The 19,918-nt window shown below is 43.1% G+C and overlaps 1 protein-coding gene across 1 annotated transcript in view; it reads right to left on the bottom strand.

Moving 5' to 3' along the window:
- LOC135046821 (phospholipid-transporting ATPase IK-like) overlaps positions 1-19,918 on the bottom strand; it is a 1,701,102-nt gene that overhangs the window by 328,046 nt on the left and 1,353,138 nt on the right. Inside the window, exon 22 of the mRNA XM_063955407.1 lies at positions 11,650-11,920. Within this exon, the coding sequence (XP_063811477.1) occupies positions 11,650-11,920 (271 nt within the window). The remainder of the gene's footprint in view (positions 1-11,649; positions 11,921-19,918) is intronic.

Raw genomic sequence — 19,918 nt, 5'->3', positions numbered from 1 at the left:
GTCCGTGGGATGAAGAAGCCCATATTGTGATGCCTGGGCAAAATACCAAAAAAGACACATCTTCGGTGTGAAATTATTTCTCCACAAATCCATAGTAACATAGTAACATAGTATCTGAGGTTGAAAAAAGACAATTGTCCATCGAGTTCAACCTATTTGTGGTCTCCTATGCATGATGATTTGACTAAAATTTCTGACTGATGCTGCTGTCAGCCGTTGCATTTTATCCCTATTTATAGTAACTATAATGCATGACTATGCACCATACCCCTGGATATCCTTATCCATTAGGAATTTATCTAACCCATTCTTAAAGGTGTTGAAAGATTCCGCCATTACAACTCCCTCGGGCAGGGAATTCCAAACACGTATTGTCCTTACCGTGAAAAAGCCTTTACGCCGTATTGTGCGGAATCTCCTCTCCTCTAACCTGAGCGAGTGTCCACGAGTCCTCTGTGTTGATCTAACCAAAAACAGGTCCCGCGCAAGCTCTGTGTATTGTCTCCTTATATATTTGTAGATGTTGATCATATCCCCTCTTAGTCTCCGCTTTTCCAATGTAAACATGCCTAGTCTTTCAAGCCTTTCCTTGTATTCCATCGTCTCTATGCCCTTAATTAGTTTGGTCGCCCTCCTCTGTACCTTTTCAAGCTCCAGGATATCCTTTTTGTAGTACGGTGCCCAGAATTGTACACAGTATTCAAGGTGTGGCCTCACTAGTGATTTATATAACGGGAGTATAATACTCTCGTCCCTAGCATCAATACCCCGTTTTATGCATGCTAATATCTTATTAGCCTTCTTTGCTGCAGTCCTACTTTGGGTACTACTGCTTAGCTTGCTATCTATGAGGACACCTAAGTCCTTTTCCAGTACAGAATCCCCTAATTTTACCCCATTTAGTAGGTAGGTGTAATTTTTGTTCTTGTTACCACAGTGCATTACCTTACACTTGTCTGTGTTGAAGCGCATTCTCTATTTGGCTGCCCATGCTTCTAATTTAACTAAGTCGTTCTGAAGAGACTCGGCATCCTCCTCTGTATTTATAGCCTTACACAATTTGGTATCATCTGCAAAAATTGACACCATGCTCTCTAGACCTACTGTTAGGTCGTTAATGAAAATATAGAACAATAGCGGTCCTAATACTGAGCCTTGCGGCACACCACTTAGCACTTCAGTCCAAGTTGAAAAAGATCAATTAACCACAACGCGCTGCTCCCTATTATCTAACCAGTTTTATCCGGACAAAAGGTGTCAAGCCGTGTGTTGCCTCTGTCAATCTGTAATAAGTAGGGGTAAGGTTGATAACCACCTAGAAACATCCTCCCTTATACGTCACCTGCAGTGTATTCATCATGAGTCAGTGTCAAGTTGTGAAACTTTGGGTAAGAGTGTAAGCAGTCCACTGAAGCATAAATCCCTTCTTCCTCTTGTACCCAAGCTCCTAAACGGGATTCATCCGGAGGATCCTTGAGTGGTACGCCTGCTGTTACTGCCACTGCTGTTGTTGCTGCTGGGAGTCAATCGTCATCCCAGAGGGGAAGTCGTAAGAACACTTGTACTACAACTAAGCAATTGACTGTCAAACAGTCCTTTGTGAGGAAGATGAACTATGACAGCAGTCATCCTGTTGCAAAGCGGATAACTGAGGCCTTGACACTTATGTTGGTGTTAGATGTGCGTCCGGTATCCGCCGTTAGTGCAGTGGGATTTATACAATCCCACTTCCTACATCTATGTCTGTCTGTTTTTACCCAGTTTTGTTCTATTGCTGTTGTTCTAATTGTAAAGCGGAATATGCTGTGCTAAGAAACTGTTAATAAATAAATAAATAAATAATACAATACAATTGATGGAGGTATTGTGTCCCCGGTACCAAAACCCATCTAAGTTCCACTTCACTAGGCAGGCGATACCGAGACGTCAGAAAAAGTGTCGCCAGTATCCAAAAAAATTCGGTTTTATCCAGTGTTTACTTAACCGCCGGACATGCGGACAAGCGGAACAGGGCAGACTAAGGACTATATAACTGGCAGCCCACTGGGTAGATGTATTGCCTCCCGCAGCAGCAGCAGTACCAGCACCAGTAGCAGCATCTCGCAAATCCAAACTAATTTCTAGGCAGGCTACGCTGAGTATCACCGCTTTCGGTAAGAGGCACACCGCTGACAACCTCTTACACAAACTGAGGGACATCATCGCGCATTGGCTTACCCCACTTAGACTCTCCGGATTTGTGATATCGGGCAATGCCACCAATATTGTGCGTGATTACAACTGGGCAAATTCCGGCATGTCCCATGTTTTGCACATACAATTAATTTGGTGGTGCAGAATTTTTAGAAAAATTACATTCTGCCACTGCGTGCCAAAGACTGGAGTGCCAGCAAACACTCCTAAACCTGCACTGCCATCAACTGAAGCAAGAGCTAGTAAAGAGGTGAAATTCAACACTCTATATGCTTTAGAGGATGGAGGAGCATCAAAAGGCCATTCAAGCCTATACATCCACCTACGATATAGGCAAAGGAGGGGGAATGCACCTGACTTATGCACAGTGGAGAATGATTGTGCAATGTTCTTCAACCCTTTGAACTTGCCATACGTGAAGTCCGTTAAGACACTGCCAGCTTGAGTCAGTTCATTCCGCTCATCAGGGTTTTGCAGAAGCAGCTAGAGAAATTAAAGGAAGAGCAAAGACAGAGTGATTCCACTGAGTATATGGGACTTGTGGAAGAAGCCCTTCATTCGCTTTGCCAGGATTCACGGGTGGTCAACCTGTTGAAGTCAGAGCACTACATTTTGGCCACCGTGCTCGATCCTAGGTTTAAAGCCTACATTGTATCTCTTTCCGGCAGACACAAGTGTGCAGAGGTGCAAAGACCTGCTGGTGAGTAAATTGTCAACTCAAGTGGAATGTGACCCGTCAACAGCTCCTCCTTCAATTTCTCCCACCACTGGGGCTGCAAGGAAAAGGATAAGATTTCCTAGCCCACCCGCTGGCAGTGACGCAGGGCAGTCAGGAGCGAAAGCTGACATCTGGTCCGGAAAGAAGGACCTGCCAACGATTACTGACATGTCTACTGTCACTGCATATGATTCTGTCACTATTGAAAGAATGGTGGAGGATTATATGAGTGACAGCATCCAAGTAGGCATGTCAGACTGTCTGTATGTATACTGGCAGGAAAGAGTCAATTTGGATGCCCTTGCACAAACTGGCTTTATTTTACTTAAGTTGCCCCCCCTTTCCCCACCAGTGTGTACTCCGAAAGAGTGTTTATTGCAGCCGGTAACCTTGTCAACGATCGGCTTAGGAGGTTACTTCCACAAAATGAGGAGAAAATGATGTTCATCAAAATGAATTATAAATTCCTCCAGGAAGACCTTGACCAGCAATTGTCTCCGGAAAGTACACAGGGACCAGTGATGGTGGATTCCAGTGGGGATGAATTAATACTCTGTGAGGAGGGGGATGTACACAGTGAGTGGGCTGAGGAATCTGAGGATGAGGTCGACATCTTGCCTCTGTAGAGCCAGTTTGTGCAAGGAGAGAGTGATTCTTTTTTGGTGGGGGCCCAAACAAACCAGTCATTTTAGCCACAGTCATGTGGCAGACCATGTTGCTGACCATGTTGCTGAAATGATTGGTTTGTTAAAGTGTGCATGTCCTGTTTATACAACATAAGGGTAGGTGGGAGGGCCCAAGGACAATTCAATCTTGCACCTCTTTTTCTTTGCATCGTGTGCTGTTTGGGGACTATTTTGTAAAGTGTCATCCTGTCTGACACTTCCGTATATGTCCAGTGGTACTGCCATTTAATTCCAGTGATTTGGACGTATAATTCCAGTGATTTTGCCATTTAATTCCAATGATTTTGCCGTCTAATTCCAGTGATTTTGCCGTATAATTAAAGTGATTTTGACGTCAGGGCCGGTTCAAGGGCGCAGAGTGCCCCCGGCAGGAAAGGAGCGTGGCCTAATACAGGGGGCGTGGTGAGTCACGCCCCCTGTACATTGAAAGCGCCACTTGAATGCTGAGCGGTGCGCGATGACGTCATCGCGCACCGCACAGCAAAAGGTCCTCTCCACGAAGAGAAACTAGACGCTATGCGTCTAGTTCCCTTCGTGGAGAGGACCTTTGCTGTGCGGTGCGCGATGACGTCATCGCGCACCGCTCAGCAGTTACTCTCCACGAAGGGAAACTAGACGCATAGCGTCTAGTTCCCTTCACAGGAGGCGCCGAGGACGGGGACGGCAGCGGGCAGCGGAGGCGGACGGGGGACACAGCGGGCAGCAGTGGCGGATCTTGCCACGGTGCGGCGCCCTCCGGATGGCGCCAGCGCCCTCCGGAAGGCGGCGCCCCGGGAAAAAGACCTGCTTGCCCGTGGCAAGAACCGCCACTGTTTGACGTATAATTCCAGTGATTTTGACGTATAATTCCAGTGATTTTGCCATTTAATTTCAGTGATTTGGACGTATAATTTCAGTGATTTGGACGTATAATATAATTGTTTGCATCGCTTGACTTAGTCATACAGATACCTCATTGCTCCTCTTCGACATCTTTGCATAAGGTGCTGTTTGGGTACTGCTGTATTACTCCTGGGGTACTGCCGTATAAGTCCACCAAATGCAGATTTTTTTAAAATGACAGGGGCGTGCTGGAGATGCTGTCAGTGGACTGAACAATATTGGCCCACTTTTGACATTCAGCCACTGCGTGATACTACTAGATGGGCCAGGTGGTTGTATTGCTTAGCTTAGTCATACAGCAACCTCATTGCATCTTTTTTTCTTCTCTTCTTCTCTTTTTCTTCTTTGCATCATGTGCTGTTTGGGGCCTTTTTTTTGGATATCTGCCCTCCTGTGTGCCACTGCAGTGCCACTCCTAGATGGGCCAATTGTTTGTGTCGCTTGGCTTAGTCATATAGCTACCTCATTGCACCTCTTCTACATCTTTGCATGAGGAGCTGTTTGGGGCCTAGTTTTTGAAAAGTGCCATCCTGTCTGACACTGCAGTACCACTCCTAGATGGGCCATGTGTTTGTGCCGCACACTTGTGTCGCTTGGCGTAGTCATATAGCAGCCTCGGTGCACCTCTTTTTCTTTGCATCATGTGCTGTTTGGGGCCTTTTTTTTATCTGCCCTCCTGTCTGACACTGCAGTGCCACTCCTAGATGGGCCAGGTGTTTGTGCCGCACACTTGTGTCCTTTAGCTTAGTCATATAGCCACCTCGGTGCACCTCTTTTTCTTTGCATTATGTGCTGTTTGGGGCCTTTTTTTTTTTTTTTTTTTTACATCTGCCCTCCTGTCTGACACTGCAGTGCCACTCCTAGATGGGCCAGGTGTTTGTTCGAAAGGGTTGTTTTGGCAAAACCAAACCAGAACCAAAACAAATAGGAATTAGAAACACAACCAAAACATGAAAAGTAGCATCCGCACAGCTCTAATCTGTAATATTTACCCTGTGTTAGTGCAGCTCTCATGTTTTTGTTGTGTCCCTTCTTCTTTCACTTACCGGTTTTTTTTTGTCTGTCACTCTTATGTACCAATACCAGGTAACTCTATCACTCCCAACATACTATTCTTTGTGTCACCCTCATCACATGCTTCTCTCTTTTATTTAACCCTCCATCCATCCCTCTCTTACTCCTGGGTCCTCTCACTCCCTTCAACTCTGTCAGGACCTGCTTCTCTCACCCCTGCATAACTCAATGCCTGTTTCCCTCACTCGGCCCCAACATCTCTCTCTCTCCAGGGGCAAATTTAGGGTAAAGGGCAAACCCCTAGGCACAAGTTACGCTCCCCTCCCCATAATTGTATTACTTTTATTTATTAGTTATGAGTTCTTTTATGAACTGAGTATCTGGAACTCTGGAGAGTGGGTGATGACTGGGGAGTTCCAGTACTCACATGTGGAGCTGCTTCAGGATATGGATAAAAGCAGCTAAACCTACTCTAACCACTGACTCTGTTATTCCTCCCAGTAGTCAGTTGGTGCCTGCAGAGCTAGACTTCTTCTCCTATAGCAGCCATGTTTGAATTGGCGATTTGGGTCCGCCCAGACTCCGATGCCCCCAGGTCTTACAAGGTAACAAAGCACCAACTGAGACTGAGAGTTAATAAGGAGAAAGCTAATTAAGACTAGCGTGACTACCCACGGGTGAGAATACAAAGAAAACAATAGATATGTATATACCACAATGCACAGAATGCCATCAGCAACAAGACCGTACATACAGGTTGAGTATCCCATATCCAAATATTCCGAAATACGGAATATTCCGAAATACAGACTTTTTTGAGTGAGACTGAGATAGTGAAACCTTTGTTTTTTGATGGCTCAGTGTACACAAACTTTGTTTAATACTCAAAGTTATTAAAAATATTGTATTAAATGAACTTCAGACTGTGTGTATAAGGTGTATATGAAACATAAATGAATTCTGTGAATGTACACACACTTTGTTTAATGCACAAAGTTATAAAAAATATTGTCTAAAATGACCTTCAGGCTGTGTGTATAAGGTGTATATGAAACATAAATGCATTATGTGCTTAGATTTAGGTCCCATCACCATAATATCTCGTTATGGTATGCAATTATTCCAAAATACAGAAAAATCCGATATCCAAAATTCCTCTGGTCCCAAGCATTTTGGATAAGGGATACTCAACCTGTATATGCAACAATGCACAAAATGGTATGAATAATAAATCATTAAGCAGTGAGTTACTAACGAACTTGGCAGAGCAAGGTATAGATAACCTGAGTACTTAGCTGCAGGAGACCCTTGGATTTCAGGCAAGGCAGGACCGAGCAAGACAAGGCAAGGTATGGCTGGACCTGTCGGAAAGTACTTCCAGGCTAGGTCTCACATGAACAATCAGGAACTCAGGTGACAGGGATAATGTGCTCAGGGCTCTGGCAGGACAGGACACACAGGGTTCAAACTAGACTGGGTATCACAAGCAATGCATTAGCACCAACTGCACAGGTTAAAGAGTCCACCATAGGACAGGGACCGGGCACATGTACATACTGGAACAAGTAAGCTATAGCCGGCCTCAAGTGAAGGGCAAGCTGGGTAATAAAGGGAACAAGCACCAATCAGAGCAGCCAGGAAAATTATGCCCTCTGATGAGGATACTGTTCAGCTCCACACACACAGACAAAACTCCCCATTATACTGCAGCTGAAGATGAACACACAGGGAATCTGCAGGAATATGAAATGCACTCAGAATGCAGGAAAACATGGCATGCTGATCAAATAGAAACAGATAACAAAAGGTAATAGCCTAGCTATTTGACATGTGAAACTGCTCAGACCACACATACAAGAGACAGACTGTAGTTACACAAAACACAAACAGGAATGAGCCACAGCAGAGGCTAATAACATTCTCATTTGATGATATCCAATTTAATAGAATAATAAAAAGGCACTATGACTTTTTTAAATTTTTAATTACTGAATATATACATATTTACTAAGTAAGGCTGCTTATAGGGGCAGTATGTCCATTTACACTCCATTCAAGATGGCATATGGTACAGTACAGTGGAAATATTTAGCAGTAATTGGTACATTTTGGGCTGACAGTACCAACACAAGCGTCCAAGTGCCACCCCCACACAAGTGCCGCCCATAGGCGCATGCTTCACATGCCTTATGGGAAATTCGCCACTGTCCCTCTCTCCATCCCTCTCGCACTCCCTGGTCCTCTCACTCCATACTACTGTCAAGTATGTGTCTATCTCACCTCTTACATATCTCACTCACTGCTTACAACACTAAGGGGGACATTTAATGAGCAGTGATAAGAGCAGAGAAGTGAGCCAGTGGAGAAGTTGCCTTATCAACCAATCAGCAGCTCTGTATCATTTTATAGTATGCAAATTATAGATGTTACTTCAGTGCTGATTGGTTGCCATGGGCAACTTCTCCACTGGCTCACTTCTCCACTCTTATCACTGCTTAGTAAATGTACCCCTAAGCCCTTGCAACTCTCCCTCTCTCCATCCCTCTCACTCCACCTGGTCCTCTCACGCCATCAGGGCCGTTTCTAGCTAATTTGGCTCCCAGTGCAAGATTTCAAAATGCGCCCCCCCATTCACAGGGGGAAAAAAAGCCCCCCCCCATAGATATAAAAAGGAAAAGTATGCGCGCACCGAAAGCGCGCTCCCGGTGAGGGGGTGGGGCCTCTGTAAATTGGGTGTGGCTGTGTTAAAATGGCCGTGGCCTCATCTGATCTCATCATCACGGCTACCACAGGATAAAAAAAAGTCCCCATTTTACACAGTACGGCAGGCACGTGTCCCCATTTTACACATTACGGCAAGCACGTGTCCCCATTTTACACATTGCGGCAGGCACGTGTCCCCATTTTACACATTGCGGCAGGCACGTGTCCCCATTTTACACATTGCGGCAGGCACGTGTCCCCATTTAACACATTGCGGCAGGCACGTGTCCCCGTTTTACACATTGCGGCAGGCACGTGTCCCCATTTTACACATTGCGGCAGGCAAGTGTCCAAAATTTTCACATTACGGCAGGCACGTGTCCCCATTTTACACATTGCGGCAGGCACGTGTCCCCATTTTACACATTGCGGCAGGCACGTGTCCCTATTTTACACATTGCGGTAGGCACGTGTCCCCATTTTACACATTGCGGCAGGCACGTGTCCCCATTTTACACATTGCGGTAGGCAAGTGTCCCCAATTTACACATTACGGCAGGCACGTGTCCCCAATTTACACATTACGGCAGGCACGTGTCCCCATTTCACACAGCACGGCAGGCAAGTGTCCCCATTTCACACAGCACAGCAGGCACGTGTCCCCATTTTACACAGCACGGCAGGCACATGTCCCCATTTTACACATTGCGGCAGCACATGTCCCCATTTTACACAGCACGGCAGGAAAGTGTCCCCATTCTCTACAGTACGGCAGGCAAGTGTCAAGTGTGGGGGGGGGAGAAGATAGAGGGAGGGGGGGGGAGAGAGATATACAACTTACATATCATGACGATCTTCCCCGCTCCTCGGGGCGGGCCGCCTCTCCTTCCTCGCTCCGGCCGCGGGCGCCTCCTCTTTCCAGCTTGGCTACCAATCCTCTTCCCGGGTACTCCTGCCCCCCGAGCAGGAGCACTCGGGAAGAGGGAGGAGGGAATCAGGGACCCGTAAAGTGCCGCGGCGGGCGCCCCGTGCAGTTGCACGGCACGCCCGCCGCAAGAAACGGCATTGCACGCCATACTACTTTCTCAGGGCCTGCTTCTATCTAACTCCTGCATATCTTTTTTCCCTGCTTTCATCACTCAGTCCCTGCACCTCTCCCTCTCTCCATCCCTCTCATACCCCCTGGTCCTCTCACTCCATACTACCCTCTTATGTATGCTTTCCTCTCAGCTCCCGCATATCTCACTGTGGGGCAGATGTATTAACCTGGAGAAGGCATAAGGAAGTGATAAACTAGTGATAAATGCAAGGTGATAAACGCACCAGCCAATCATCTCCTAACTGTTAATTTACATATTGGAGCAGATTGGCTGGTGCATTTTTCACAGTGCAATTATCACTGGTTTATCACTTCCTTATGTCTCCTCCAAGTTAATACATCTGCTCCCCTGTTGCTTAGAACCCTGAGCCCCTGCAACTCTTACCATCCCTCTCACAGCTCTGGCCCTCTCACTCCATACTACTCTTTCAGGACCCGCTTCTCTCTCACCCCAGCATATCCCACTGCCTGTTTCCAACACTCAGCCCCTGCACCTCTCCCTTTCTCTATCCGTCTCACACCCCCTGGTGCTCTAACTCCAAAATACATTCTCAGGGCCTGTGTCCCCCTCATTGCATGCATATCTCAATACATGATTCTATCACTCAGACCCTGCACCTCTCCCTTTCTCCATCCCTCTCACACCCCCTGGTCCTCTTACTTAGGTAGTAGTATAAAGTTTATACTACTCCCTAAGGGTCTGCTTCCCTCTCACCTCCCACATATCTTACTCCCTGCTACCTGCTTCTATCACTCTGCCTATTTCTATCTCATTCACATCGCCTGGTGGTCATACTTCATACTACCCTTTCATGTCTGCTTCTCTCTCACTCACACATATTTCACTCCCTGCTGCCCAAGTCCATCACTCAGCCCCTGCACCTCTGCCTATTTCCATCTTTCTCACACACCCTGGTCATCTTACTTCATACTACCCTCTCATGTCTGCTTCCCTCCCACCCACGCATATCTCACTCCCTGCATCTATCACTCCCCTATCTCAGCTGCTGCGCTGGAGACACACACACACACACACACACACACACACACACACACCATGCTGTGTCCATCTAGATGTTTAACTTATTAAACTTTGTGTAGTACTGTTTATTTCCTACCTTTTATTTTGTTCCACACCACAACCTACTTCCATCCGTTTCTATGGGCCGACTCTGACCGTCCCAAACCACACCAACCACCCTCCACCTGGGTACCACATCCCGTGTTCGTGAGGAGGAGTGGGCTGTGGGGCAGAATGGGGTAAAAGTGAGGGAAAGCCACCAGCTGTGTATTCTCCTACTTCCACAGACAGGGCAAAGCAGCTCCTCCCAGAGTATATCAGCAACAACCCCAGCACTAGTACTACTGCACAGAATTGTATATCATGTGCAGAGCAGAGGCTGAGGATAAGGGAAAGGCAGCAGCCGCAAAAGCACGAGTCTCCTCCCCTGCCTCTGCCATTGGAAGATGATTGACTGCACAGGACAGTACTGCTGATTTGTCAGAGCATGTCATGAGGACTGTTTATATTTTTGCTCCCCATACTGAAGTGGTAATATGTCATACCGCTACATACTGCCCCACTAATATACTTAAGTTGCATTCGTTTTTTGCTCCTTACTTTGTGGAATTAAGAACTAAATAAAATTATTCCAATCATCATCCCCATACAGTGTCGGGCTGGGGCATGAAGGGCCCACTGGGGGAATGCTGCTTTAAGGGCCATGCTTAAAGGTGTAGCCAGGTTCCAGTGGGGGGCGTGACCAGCCACCACAGATGTTTGACTAACCATTACATGTTCTGTGCTCCTTGGTAAATATATAATAAACTAAATTATTGTGAAGCATAATGTAACATATGTATAATGCATAAACCCAGTGCACTAGGATAGTCTTGAACTTGATCCCTAGAGGAGGAGGAGGGCCCACAGGCAGTAGGGCCCACCGGTGGTTTCCCCTGTTCCCCTGTGGGCCAGTCCGACCCTGTCCGCATAATAATTAGATTAGCTAGTAAAAGTAAATAATAAGGTGTGGGTTTTTAAAGTCGCCACTCATCAGGGGTTTGACCAATAGATTTACAATGGCAGTAGGAATAAATGCCAAAAAAATGACAAAAAATGCTTGTTTATAATTAGTTTAGCATTTGTTTAATTGCCATATGATCTATGGCTCTGACAACCCACTCCTTAGTAAATCTACAGTACCAAGTGATCTACTAAACTAAAAACATAAAGGTAAAAAAATACCTACAGTACAGCAAAATTAGTATCTGACACACGTGTGTGTGTGTGTGTGTGTGTGTGTGTGTGTGTGTGTGTGTGTGTTGTGTTTCATGTATATTCTGAACTTTCTTACTTTTTAGCATGTTCACATCATTGCCACCATCTCCAATAGCAAGAGTGGTGACCTTCTGGTTTGTCTTCACCAGTCCCACAATGCTGGCTTTTTGTTTCGGAGTCACCCTACTGCAAATGACAGTTTGATACTGACATGCCAATTCCACGAATGCTTGTGTTCTCAAATGTGTGTGAAGATCTGTTATCTTCTTTCTTTTTAGAAACCCTTCCAAATGTTTCCATTTGGACATCTTTAGAGCCTTTTTATCAGAAAAGTTCATGAATGTGTCCTGTAATAAAATTAGAGAATTAGGAGTGTTTTGTCACATCATTAGTATTATACAGTTTCTTGATTTAATGAGGAAAATACTGTAGATACCAACATCTTACTGTTCTGACATAATTTTAACCATGCTAGTAATCTATTACAGATGCCTGCAATGATAAGAAGAACATACGGACAGTATAGGAGTGGACTTGGTTAAACCTCAGAGGCTGGGGGCGTCCCTGTAAGGACATCAAGTGTTCTGTTTGTCCTATAGGGGTTGAGGGTGGAGGTTTTTTATGATATTTTGTGTCTGGTGAGGGGGCTGGGTCAGCCTCTTTTGTTCAGTTTTCATTTACCAGTTGAAGATGATGTTGTGGTCTGGGCTCTGAGGAATCTACAATCAGCTTGAGCTTTTCCTGAAGTTCTTCGGTCGAAGGTCGACTCGGAGGTTCACCTAGGGATGATGGCGGGCCCCTTTGTGCAGCAGCCGTTCGAGAACCTAATTATTTCCCCGGTAAGGGTTGCGCCCAGGAAGGCTCCAGTGAAATTTTGTCTCATTTAGCATTTGTTTTATCCATTAGGGACATCTATAAACGATGCTATACTGTACCCACGGACTATTGTTCGGTGGTATATCAGTCTTTTGACGATGCTCTTAGTATAGTGCGGGCTTGTGGCCCGTGGGCTCTCATGGCTAAGATAGATGTGGAATGAGCTTTTTGTTTGCTTCCCTTGCATCCTGAGTCGTTCAGGTTCATGGGCTTCCGCATTGGAGTGGAAAACTTCATACGTAAGTTTTTGACTTTGGGGTGTTCTATTTCATATGCGTTTTTTGAGAAGTTTAGCACCTTTCTGCACTGGTGTGTGGAGTTTTCTTGTGGGGGTCATGAGATAGCTCACTATCTTGATGACTTTCTGTGCATGGGGCCATTGAGTTTGGCATGTTGTAGGGAGTTGTTGTTTTCGTTACGAGCACTGTTTTGGTATTTTGGGTTTCCTGTGGCTGAGGACAAAACATCTTTCCTGTGGCTGAGGACAAAACATCTTTCTTGTTTGTCATTCCTGGGTATCGAGATTAATACCTTTGCTGGCGCTTGCCGTCTTTCTCAGGACACGGTTGTGAAACTAAGGGGGTCCATTGCGCAGTGCTTAGCTGCTAAGGGAGTCCATTGCGCAATCTCTGCTGGGTCTGTTGAACTTTGCTTGTAGGGTTATTCCCATGGGCAGAGTTTTTTGCCGTAAATTAGAGTGGGCCATTGCGGGGGTTTCCAGGTCTCATCATTTTATCCACATATCATCTGAAATTAAGAGAGACCTTTCAGTTTGGGTTTCTTTATTGGTGGATTTTAATGGTGTTTAGGATTTGGATGGCCCCGATCGTCGATAAGTTTGAGTTGCAGCTTTTCACAGATGTGGCGAGATTTTCGGGTTTTGGGTGTTACCTGAACGAATACTGGTGTGTTGCACCTTGGCCTGAGGTTTGGACGTGGAGGGGTCTGACTAAAGACCTCTTGTTGCTGGAATTGTTTCCAATAATGGTAGCCTTGGAAGTCTGGGGCGAACAGCTTAGCAATCGCAGTATCCTGTTCATGTACGAGAATTTGGGGGTAGTACATGCTGTTAATAATCAAAGAGCCAAGGCATTGCTTGTGCTGCAAGTGTTGGCGTAGCTCATGCTGACTTGCATGCATCACAATGTTTTGTTTCGAGCTCAGCATGTACCCGGGGTCAGTAATGGTATTGCCGATGCTTTGTCTATGGGGCAATGGGATAGATTCTGATTATTGGCCCCGGAGGCTGATGCTGTTTGTATGCTCTGCTCTTCTTATGTTTGGCAGGTTGTTGAGAAAGATTGGAGGAGCTAGCTGAGCTATCTCTTGCCCCAACTACTCTCAAGACATAACGTCATGCCTGGAAGGAGTGGGAAATGTTTTCCTGTGATAAAGAGCCTAGATCTGAGGAACACAACAAGAGTCAAGCACTTAGGGGTCTATTTACCAAGCCTTGGAGATCGATAAAGCGGATGGAGATAAAGTATCAGCCAATCAGCTCCTAAATGCCATGTTACAGGCTGTGTTTGTAAAATGACAGGAGCTGGTTGGTTTGTTCTTTATCACTGTCCACTTTATCTCTTTCTAATGCTTACTAAATAGTCTTTAATTTCCTCTGCAGATCTACCAAAAGTTATACATACATGTGTATCAACTCAATTAGACTACTTCAATGCTCTCTACCTTGGTCTCTCAGCAAAAGAATTGCACCGCCGACAGCTCAAAATGCAGCTGCCAGGCTGTTAACAAACTAGCCCCATTCCAGCCACATAACACCTATTCTATACTCCCGCCACTGGCTGTCTGTGAGATGGCAAATTGTTTTTAACACTGGCTTACTGACTTTCAAAGTCCTACATGACCAGGGCCCAAGGTACCTGAAGCAGCATGTGATTCCATACTGCCCCACTCAATTACTGCGATCTGTCGATGAAGAACTTTTAGCTATACAGGTTGAGTACCTTATCCAAAATGCTTGGGACCAGAGGTATTTTGGATATCGTATTTTTCCGTATTTTGGAATAATTGCATACCATAATGAGAGATCATGGTGATGGGACCCAAGTCTAAGCACAGAATGCATTTATGTTACATATAGACCTTATACACACAGCCAGAAGGTAATTTTAGCCAATATTTTTTGTAACTTTGTGCACTGAACAAAGTGTATCTACATTCACACAATTCATTTATGTTTCATATACACCTTATACACACAGCCTGAAGGTCATTTAATACAATATTTTTATATTCAGCGACAACTATACCGCTGAACATGCCTTCATTACAATGTGTTACTGAAACGTTGGAAAGAAGGAACGGATATCTAAATGGTAGTGAGTTTGGTCCCAGCATAGCGAAGGACTCTACAAATGAGCAGAGTGGTATGCACCAATTATTTAATAAATTGGAACATCTGTGCATCCAGGAAACTAAACATTGGTGGGACCAGATTATGCTGCAGAAATATTTAGATAATAACCTCATACCGAGAGGATTACGTATTTTAAAAACCGCTACTTTTAAGGATGATGAAAAATTTGTAACTGAGTGGAATACACTTTTGGATAATTGTTCCAATAATTTGATGCGATTACTAATTAAATATAGAGAGGAAAAAGTCAATGTGATTAAAGATGAAATAGATAAAGTTCAAGAAAAATTGAGTGATTTTTCAGGTGATATAGGATTTAAGGAAAGAGATTCCAGGGTGAACAAGAAAATAGAGGAGTTTGAACTATCATTGATAGAAAAAAAAAGATGGAAAAATGAATAGAGATAAAGGAGATTATAGTAAAGGCACTGTAAGAACATACAATAGAATGATTAGAGACCGACAATTGAAAACACCCAATACATTTTCGGCTCATAATAATACAGGTAAATGGAGAGGAACATCTCAGTACAAATCATATCAAAATCCTAATACTAAAAAGGAAAGAGTAAATTTTATACATAAAAATAAGTATGATGTTTTGGAAGTAGAGGAGGATGGAAGAGATAGTCCAAGTACACCATATTGGAAAAATCAAGGGATGAATAGATTGAGATGGTACAGTAACAATGAAAGTGAGGATTACTCACCTAGACAAAATGTGTTTTTAGATCAAAGACCCAGATTCACAAGGAATATAGGCCAAAGGAGCGAAGCCACAAAAAGAAGAAGGGAACAGAATATAGAGGATGTAGAGGGGGAAGGAGGAAACAGAGGAAAAAATGTACGTCTCAATTAGAGCCGACTGGTATATTCAATCTATCTTCTAAAGAATTAACTAGAGATGAATTAAAACTCCTCTCTAAGGGATTAAATTTTGCCCTAGCCTGTAAACCGAACATATTTACATTATTTGTGGATCTTAATAAATACGTTAGAACATTGAGTAGGAAACGATATTTTGCGATTAAAAATCTAGCTAAGACAGGTAACACTGAAATACCCATTATTCTGGATGATAATGATGCAGTTGCATTATCCATCTTAGAAACATTGGATACAGGGGTGTGATACAGGTTTGATTGGCACATCATATGAAAAGGTGTACGACATAAATACTAGGAGTAAATTCAGACGTAAGTCTGATTTTTATCCATTACAATTTAGAGGCCCTTACATAGAAAGCTTCTACAAGAAAACTATGGAGGATTTTCGGGTCATGTGTAATAGTGCTGATAAAAAAACATTTAAGGGACAATCTGATTCAGAGTGAAAGAATAGCTATGAAGGATTTATGCAAAAATCAAGATATAATTATAAAATCTGCAGATAAGGGGAGGGGGGGGGTTAGTATTGCAAAATATATCTGATTATTTACTGGAAGCAGATAGACAGTTAAGTAATACCGAAATTTATAAGAGATTGGGGGGGAATCCTACCGAATTGTTTCAATCTAAATTAAAAAAGATGCCCCTGAAGGCTCAGGCGGAGGGAGCTATATCCAAAGATACGTATAATTTTTTGTTTACACCGCACCCTATTGTCCCCACGTATTATCCAATACCCAAGATACACAACTCTCTCACTACACCCCCCGGGAGACCTATTATTTCGGGAGTGGGTTCTTTAACTAATAATTTATCACATTATGTTGATTCATTTCTGCAAGGTTATGTTAAAAATTTGAAGTCCTATATAAAGGACACCACACAATTTCTAAATTTGATTAATGGTCTAAAGTGGAAGGAGGGTTATTGTATGGTCACCTGTGACGTTGAGTCACTGTATTCAAATATACCGCAAGATCAGGGTGTACAGGTCATCGAACAATATCTATCTAGAGATTAATAAATAACCAATGATCTTCGTAATTTTATATTGAACTCTATTAATTTTATATTACATCACAATTATTTTGTTTTTGATGCACGTTATTATTTACAGACACGGGGTACGGCGATGGAACCAGGTTCGCCCCGAGTTTCGCAAACCTATACATGGGGGATTTTGAGGACCAACATGTGTGGGGGAGTGAGCTTGGGGCGGGCCTGGTTCTCTATTGCCGGTTTATAGATGATTTATTTTTCATTTGGGATTAAGACCGAGCACCTTTAACTTCATTTTTAGATAGTTTAAATAACAATCATTATGGTCTCACGTTTACTAGTAATTATAACTGTGAAGGGATCACTTATTTGAATATAGCTCTCTCTGTTATAGATAATAAAAAGTTACAGAGACTTATGTTAAGGAAGTAGATCAGCACAAATTTTTAAATTATCGGAGCAATCATCTTAGGAAATGGTGTGATAATATTCCCAAGGGACAATTTATTCGCATGAAAAGGAATTGTTCATCTAAAAGTGGGTTTGAGCGACAAGCATGCAGGTTATATAATTCATTTATTGAACAGGGATATCCAGAGGATATAGAAAGAGAGACCTTATTCGCCGGACATACAAGGGAATCTAATATTGATAAAGGGATAAAGGACAGGACAATGAATTTTATTACTCAATATAATTCCCATGCATCAGATATTAAAAATATTATAAGAAAGAACAGTCAATTATTGAAGTTAGATCATCATGCATTGCATTGGAGGGTGGTGTTACGTTTCGTAGAGCAGATAATATAAAAGGAAAATTAGCACCCAGTCACTTTAAGAGATCAATTACTCATTCCAAAAATGAGACCAAAGGGGGAAATTGGTTACCCACCAAGTTACCTGTTGGATTCCACAGATGTGGGAAAGAGAGATGTGAGACTTGTAAATATATGGATAAAAAGTCAGTTGATATAACATCTTTTGTTACAAAGGAGAGATATGACAAAGGATTTTCTTAATTGTAGCTCCAGTTATGTTATATATGTATTGACCTGTGGTTGCGGAAAACAATATGTAGGACGCACCACAAGGTCATTACATATAAGGTTTATGGAACATAAACGTAATATTAATAATAAGGTAAAATCACATTGTTTATCAAACCATATATCCAACTGTCCAGATGGTACACGTGATGAAATTAAAATTAAAGGTATTGAACAGATTAGTGGTACACAGAGAGGTGGCGATCGTTTTAATAGGTTATGTAGGCGTGAAGCCTTCTGGATATTTAGATTATGCACATTGAAACCACAGGGATTGAATGATACAGTTGAGTTAAATAATATATGAAAGTAAATAAATAAATTTTGTATTAATTATTATATAATCATTATTGGGATATCTGAATTGTGTGGATATATATTATATTTGTATAGATTAAGGTTGGCATGCACGTCTACATGTGCACACTTAAGAGGTTATTAATTAGTGGATATCAGCGGTATAGAAAAAGTTTTGGGATATACATAATATATGATATGTTTTTAAATAATTAGTTATATTGTGTTCAAAATAAGTACATGAATATTATTTTGATTAATGATGAAAGGTACAGTTAAAAGTAGGATATTTCCATGCTTCAGTAATAATTAGGAAGCATTCTAACAATGATATAAAGTGGAACGCACGAATGGAACGCACATAGTGCGCTTGTGCTAGTGTGACTAATCACCTGATAACGATTAAGATTGAAGAGAAGGAACGCATGAGTGGAACACACGTTGTGCGCATGCTCGCTCTACGGAACCAGGAAGTAGTAACATCACCGGATTCCGTATAAATAGCGGTCTAACATTAATGTACCCTCATTCATTGATTCTTTGGAAGAAGCCACCGATCTGCACACAGGCGGAGAAACGCGTAAGGGGAGTGCTAACTACGGCTGAGATTCGTCTTATATCCAACACTTGCACGTGAGGACCGGAGTGGTAATTACTAAGAGTGAGACGTCACCCTACAAATTGGATTCCTGGTCTGAAGACACGATGTGTTGGTTTTAATTATTGGCGTGGCCATGCTGGACTGTTGACTATAAATCTTTTCTCTGAAAAGAGATTGCTCAGAGACCATCATTAATCATCTTTTCCACTAACAAATTGCATGCATGCTTTGAATCTTTACCATCTCTAAGCTTATTTCTTCATCTGGCAAATGGTATGAGCCGGCACCTGCATATTGCTATATGATAATAATTGAGCTTTCAAACATCTTTAAGCTTGTCTCCATCTGGCAAACGTTATGAACTGGCAGCTAAACATTGCTTTATGATCATATTTGAGCTTTTAACATCTTTAAGCTTTTTTTCTGTCTATATCCGGCAAATGCAAATGTGAGGAACTGTGTTGATTATTACTGCAGTAATTAAGTTAATTAATTGAGAAGTGGCCACGGGGATAAATATAATTTTAAAGGTATTTTTATTAATACACTGGCCGTGTGATTAATGTTTTGTGTGTAATGTTTATTAAATGTTTCATGTTTTAAATGTGTACTGATCTGGACAGCGCTTCATTTTTTGTTGTTCAATATTTTTAATAACTTTGTGTATTAAACAAAGTTTATGTACATATTGAGCCACAAAGGTTTCACTATCTCACTCTCACTCAAATAAGTCCGTATTTTGGAATATTCCATATTTTGACCCCATATTCACTAAGATTTTCAACAAATCGCTGGAGCTACAGAAAGCCCTTCCTGCCTCAAAAGGTCTACTATCGTCCCGGTCCCTAAGAAACCCTCTATCACGAACCTGAACGACTACAAGCCGATAGCACTGACATCTGTGGTCATAAAAACGTTTGAGCATCTGGTTTTGAATCATCTGAAAACTATGACTGGCCCCCAACTGGACCCCCTGCAGTTTGCCTATCGATCGAATTGGTGTGTCGAGGATGCAGTCAACCTGGGCCTGCACTACATTCTACAGCACCTAGACATTCCCGGTACCTACACGAGGGTCCTGTTTGTCGATTTCAGCTCAGACTTCAATACAATCATCCCCAGCATCCTCCACCCCAAATTACTTCGCCTAGGGGTCCCAGAAGCTACCTGGTCCTGGATAGTAGACTTCCTGACAGACAGGACACAGGAGGTGAAAGCGGGGGAATTCACCTCTCATGCGCAGTCCATTAGTACAGGGGCCCA

The sequence above is a fragment of the Pseudophryne corroboree genome, chromosome 1 (assembly GCF_028390025.1).
Source record: "Pseudophryne corroboree isolate aPseCor3 chromosome 1, aPseCor3.hap2, whole genome shotgun sequence".
NCBI lineage: Eukaryota > Metazoa > Chordata > Amphibia > Anura > Myobatrachidae > Pseudophryne > Pseudophryne corroboree.
This window is presented reverse-complemented; position numbering and strand designations above follow the sequence as displayed.